The sequence below is a fragment of the Cannabis sativa genome, chromosome 5, assembly GCF_029168945.1.
Source record: "Cannabis sativa cultivar Pink pepper isolate KNU-18-1 chromosome 5, ASM2916894v1, whole genome shotgun sequence".
In the NCBI taxonomy this organism is placed as follows: domain Eukaryota; kingdom Viridiplantae; phylum Streptophyta; class Magnoliopsida; order Rosales; family Cannabaceae; genus Cannabis; species Cannabis sativa.
The window spans coordinates 72,194,594-72,200,311 of NC_083605.1; the positions used below are offsets into that span (position 1 = coordinate 72,194,594).

The 5,718-nt window shown below is 32.9% G+C and overlaps 2 protein-coding genes across 8 annotated transcripts; one reads left to right on the forward strand and one right to left on the reverse strand.

Moving 5' to 3' along the window:
- On the forward strand, nucleotides 1-3,269 carry LOC115715717 (protein ALTERED XYLOGLUCAN 9). 7 transcript variants are annotated; one of them, XM_030644381.2, is made up of 4 exons: nucleotides 1-1,306; nucleotides 2,440-2,588; nucleotides 2,708-2,813; nucleotides 2,909-3,269. In XM_030644381.2, exon 1 carries the CDS (start codon nucleotides 152-154, stop codon nucleotides 1,226-1,228), a length of 1,077 nt encoding a protein of 358 aa, XP_030500241.1. In that variant the 5' UTR covers nucleotides 1-151; the 3' UTR covers nucleotides 1,229-1,306; nucleotides 2,440-2,588; nucleotides 2,708-2,813; nucleotides 2,909-3,269. The 7 variants fall into 7 exon arrangements, with proteins under 7 accessions (XP_030500241.1, XP_060972066.1, XP_030500244.1 ...); XM_061116083.1 differs by having other exon boundaries at nucleotides 2,535-2,588; nucleotides 2,708-2,818; XM_030644384.2 differs by having other exon boundaries at nucleotides 2,535-2,588.
- Nucleotides 3,270-3,529: 260 nt separating this feature from the next.
- Nucleotides 3,530-5,330, reverse strand: LOC133038496 (transcriptional corepressor LEUNIG_HOMOLOG-like). The gene is made up of 9 exons (XM_061116664.1): nucleotides 5,277-5,330; nucleotides 5,169-5,198; nucleotides 4,979-5,065; nucleotides 4,852-4,894; nucleotides 4,672-4,746; nucleotides 4,461-4,621; nucleotides 4,035-4,148; nucleotides 3,790-3,953; nucleotides 3,530-3,716 (listed from the first exon to the last, which is right to left on the reverse strand). The coding sequence occupies exons 1-9, from the start codon at nucleotides 5,328-5,330 to the stop codon at nucleotides 3,530-3,532; spliced, it is 915 nt and encodes a 304-aa protein (XP_060972647.1).
- Between the last annotated feature and the right edge of the window lie 388 nt (nucleotides 5,331-5,718).

The following is a 5,718-nucleotide window of genomic DNA, read 5'->3' on the forward strand; positions in this document are numbered from 1 at the left end:
GAACTTTATTTTTTGTTTTTTGCAAAAAAAAAAAAAAAAAAAAAAAAAGAAAATCAAAGGAAAAGATTGTTGGGTGGAAGGAAGGAAGAAGAGATCTTGATTGATTTCATCTCTCTGATCAATTCATTCACTTCTTCCCATTTCACCAAAAATGTTGGGAGCTTTGCAATTGGGTATCATGGCTGCCTTCGTGGTGGTTCTGGTTCCCATGGGCATGGCCGGATGGCATCTCAGTCGTAACAAGATGCTCTTCTTCAGTGGAGCCCTTTTCATAACTCTCGCCATTGGTGTTCACCTCACTCCTTACTTCCCTTCCGTCACCGACTTCGTCTCCTCCGTCTCTTCCGTCGTCATCTTCGACACCCGACACTCATGTCTCTCTCTTCTCCACGACGTCCTTTGGAATGTCACACACACTCATCCCAACACTTCCCAATACCAAAAGTCTTGGACTTGGTCCTCCCACGACGACGTTTCCGCCTGTGACTTTCGGAAACTCACCCGATCCGACGCTTCGGATCTCCTAAACGGGTCGTGGGTTGTAGTCGCCGGTGACTCACAGTCACGATTCTTCGCCCTATCGCTTTTGGGTTTGGTAATGAAACCCCAAGCTGTTGAGTCCGTGAAAAGTGATCTCTTTAAGAGGCATAGCGATTATCGAACTGTGGTTGATGAGATTGGGATGAGATTGGATTTCGTATGGGCTCCGTACGAATCCAATTTGACCGATTTGGTTACGGCATTCAAGCGAAATAGAAACTCTCCCGATGTTTTGATCATGGGTTCAGGGCTATGGCATATGCTTAGGGTTACGAACGAATCGGATTACGGGGTTTCGTTACAGGTGTTGAGAGACTCAGTGGTTTCGTTACTGCCATTTTCACCGGAGCTCGTAACCGAAGGACCCGTGAGTGGGTCCGTTTCGGTTAGATCGCCGCACCTTTTCTGGATTGGAATGCCGACATTGATTAACTCGATGTTGAATACGGAGGAGAAGAGGGTTAAAATGACTGATGAAATGAGAAGGGGTTATGATACTGAGTTATGGAAAAGTAAGATTTTGAGACAATCTGGAGGACCCCTTTTGATGATTGATATGGCATCATTGAGTTGGAGTTGTGGAGTTAGGTGTACGATCGATGGTATGCATTATGATTTGCCTGTTTATGAAGCTGCACTTCAAATCATGTTAAATGCATTGCTCATTGAATCTCATCAGAAGCTCTGAACAAGAACACTCATAATAGAGTTCTTCATATTCATACCAACATGTTATGATTCATTCAAAGTTTTCTACTTACTTGAGGTACAGATTTATTTTGCTTTTGGCTTCAAATTATTAACTTTAGCAGCAACCAATGTTTTAATTCTTTATACTTGTTACTTTTCAATTGTGTATGATTGTTCCATACTCATATCGCTTGTAAATTAGGATATAGGATCTGTGTCTGATTCCCACGTCCAATTTTGATGTGAAATTATTCAAAGTTACATTGTAAATTGAATATACAGACTCTTCTTTTATTTGTTTTATTGCAGAATAAAGCAGCTTCAAACATTTTGTTGGTTCTGGTTCTGTTTATGTGATTGATTTTATTATTTACATGTTTAGTCTGTACTTACTTATAGGGTTATACATGAGATGAGATGAAATCTGGTACTTATCAAACATATTCTTAGTGACATTCTTTGTGTTCCTGATGATTTTCTTTTTCATTAAGCTTCCACTGAGATTATTAATTGATCACCAGGAAAATCATAAGGGGTCATGTTTAGAAATTGGAAAATGGGATTGCATTAGAATGGATTTGATATTTTTATGAGATTGGAGAGAGTGTTGAATTGAATATTCTAACAGTCTAAATTATTTTTCTTATCATAGGATATAACTTAATTGTTTTGAAAATCTTGAGATAATCAATAATATGACAAAAAATTAACAACTTTGCACCCAATTTGTTTTCGATAAGAAACTTATTTCATTATCCTATGTTATATCTTTTAATCCAAACTCACTTTTCAAACGTAACCTTAAGCTAAATGTATCTATCATAAAGGTGGTAAAAACTAAAATTCGACTTCTACTTTATTCACTCAAAGTTTCTGCCATATTGAAAGCAAAGGATATGAATGAAGCCCGTATAAAATACAAATGTTTGAGCTGTTTTGTTTTGCTTTGCCTTGTTTTTTTCCCATAATAGTGAAACTTTCTATAATATATATATATATATATATAGATATATATTTGCTGGTTTGCTTTGTATCAGAAAGTTGTAAAGGTGGGGAGAGAGGACCATTCATTGATATTCTTATTTCATTGCAAGTTGGGAGAGTTTTGTGGATTTCATCTCATAGAAATAAAATTTTCACTTTATGTAGGACCTAATTTTTATCTGAAATTTTGAGTACTAAATATTTATATATAAAAAAAATAAGCAGAGTGATAATTGGAGCCCTGTGGTTGCTTCAAATATTTAAGGTCTTCTCATGTTTCATGGTCTTTTGCACATAACTTCCATCTTGCTTAATTCAAGAATAGAATTTTGACCTTGGACAAAATGACAACAAAGAGAGGAAAGCACTCCCAGGTACACTACTTTAATGGGTTTTTTTTTTCTCTGTTCTTCTGTTTTTGGTCTCTCCTTTTTTGTGAACTTGCTTAATCATTAATGCTAATTATTGTCAACGTTCTTGGTATGGCTGTCAGCCTTTATGGCCTTCCCTTGTGATGAAAAAATGGTTAAGTATTCAGCCTAAGGTGTATGAATATAGTGAAGAAGAGGTTGACACAGAAACTGAGAGTGAAGATGATGGTATTGTGTGTATAGTCCTTAGAAGCTTTGAGTATGAGTTTTTTTCTTCTATAATTTATCGGCTTCATCACATTTCTACATTTTCCCTCCTTCAGCTTGCTCACTTAATGATGCTAGAATGCACAGATGCAAGACTCTTGCCAGTAGGACGCCACGGAATCAACCTGTTTCGAGTCAAACTTCAGGCAAGCACTGTATTTGTTGTAGATTAGTTCTGTTAGGATTTAGGTTCTATGCTTGCATATTTGGTATCGTGTTTGCCATGGCAAGAAGTTTGTGCCTTTGATCACTAATATTTGATCTTTTTAAGCTTTTAGTTAGAAGATCATTCATAACTATTTGATTTTAAAGTATGTTCGTTTCGCTTTCAGTGTGAAATAGACAATTTGAACACTACACTCTCCATATTATAAATTATTTTAAATTTCTCTAAACTTAGAGAAATATTTTAGATAATTACAATATATACCATTATATTAAAAAAAATCGAGATTATAGCAATTCTAATATCAAAAACACAAAAGGAGTATCATTACACTCATTTTTCGGGGTACACAGTAGAAGCACCTCTTCTCTTATCATATTTTAACTTTTCTTCATACAATATACCGCATATTAAATCATTAAGGACCTGATCTGTATTTGGTTAGCTTTTTTAAATATATAAATTTTTGAAAGATTGATGAATAAATAAGAATCTGGATCAAAATGCAATGTCAATAATTACTTGCATTGGTGGATTTTCCTTTCCATAAATTCACACAGTGATCATCGCCAGCTGAGGCAATCATATTAGTCTCTTTTGATTCAGCTAGAGCTCTAACATTTCCACCATGAGCTCCAAATGATGTCCTCATTCGGCCAATATCATTCCATAACTTCAGGCTCTGCTCAAATAAAAAACTTTAAATATATTATTGGCAAGAAAGTAATGGTAATAAACTTTAAATATTATATCAATTCAATGGAATTTGACCATAAAAATAAGAATTGTGCATGGTAAGTATTTCCATTTGAAACTATCTGATACATACATTCTCCTTTAGATAATGACCAAACTTGAACTCTATCTTCACTCATAGAAAAAACATGTTCCCCATAATAATCCCAACAAACTAAATGAACAGTTTCCTTATGTACCTGAATAAAAATATAAACTTTTTAATTAAAAAAACTAAATACATAATAAAAAACTAATCTTGATAATGGATCTATGAATACCTTCTTAGTGAACACAACATTTCTAGTCTGAGTGTTGAAAAAACCAACTCCATTTCCTGATGCAAAAGCTAGCTTTCCATTGTTGGGTTGGAATCGAATATGGTTTGCAGCACTCTACAGTTCAAATTAAACATAATTTAAGGAAATATTTTATTTTATTTTGGAATTATAACATAATATCAAACATAGAAACTATTACCTTAGCATCTAAAACATTAGTGCAAGTAGATTACTGTGTAAGTTTATTAGTAATGTCACAGGAGAAGAGGGTATTGTTGGATTGGAAATCTAGTGAAGAAACTGCCCTAGAGTGGCCAACAAGGTTGGACAGAAATTGCTTTGGCTACAATAATAATAGGGAAAAACATTATTATTATTACTTATTAGGATTTTTAAAATGGAATGAGAAAAGATTTAAGTAGTTACTCTGGCTGCATCCCATATCTTCTTCACTGTTCCATCAAATGAAGAAGATGCAAAAATACTTGAATTCGGTTGAAACCGAATATCGGTGATGAAAGATGAATGAGCAGTTAAAGTAGACTGAGAGCTTAAAGTTCCAACATCCCAAACAAAAATCTGCCAATATTATTATGAATCAATGCAAAAGTTAATTAATTAAGCTAAGCTAATTTACCTGCACTTGCCAAATACTTCCCATTTGATGAAAATTGGCAGCACAAAGTTATGCTTTTGCTTGTGAAGAGGCAACCTATCCATTCAAGTGAATCTATATCATTAAATGACAAAAGAAATTAAGTTTACTTAGTGAGTTCTAATATCTTTAATTTTCTATATTGTTTTCATTATTTCTTACCTATTTTGTCTGTATTATTAGTTGCATTTTCATACATATAGCCCTGTGGTTGAAATTTAAGAAAGGAAAAAAAACATCTGATCATAAGTACATATAATGAAATTGAAAGAGACTATTTTAAGCTAACCCTTTGATTTTGTTCTTGAACAGTTCCAATTTCAAATACCTGATTTCCATTTCTACATTGCAGTGCTTGTTTTTGAACTAAATTACTCTGTTGAATCAAACTGTTGTTGAGTGTTGCTCAGTGTCTTCATCAATACACAGTTTTTTTAATGTAAATTAATGAAAATGAACACACAATCTAAGGAGTGTACCACAAAATAAGTTAGCTCTGTTATTTCTTTCTGCAATGAATAATAGAATATTTAAGATTAATGTCAAAACAATTTTTGAAACAATTATGAGCTTTAAAAGAAAGAGACCTGAGTAAGAGAATGTGTCAATATGTGGTGGTGGTGATAATAACCTTCTGCCATTTCTTTCAAACTAGAGTCAAGTAGTAACAAAATTAAGATCAAAGTTTTCAAACTAGTCACAACGATGTAATGTTTTTAATTTGGGTTAATACCATTTTTTAGATCTTTTACTTATTAAAATTTTAGTTTTGTTAAATGATAAATTAGACATTGTATTTTTAAAAATTGTATAAAATAGGTTATTGAGTTTAATTTTCGTCAATTTTTTTTTAAAAAATATTGGATTTAATTTATCATTTGATAAGATAGAGGTTCTGATTAGTAACTTTTGTAAAAACATAAAATCTAAAATAGTATTTACATGTTTTATTATGTGATTTTGTTATGAACTAATTAAAGAAGATGGATATTAATTAGAACATGCTGTTCCAATAAAATGACATTATAA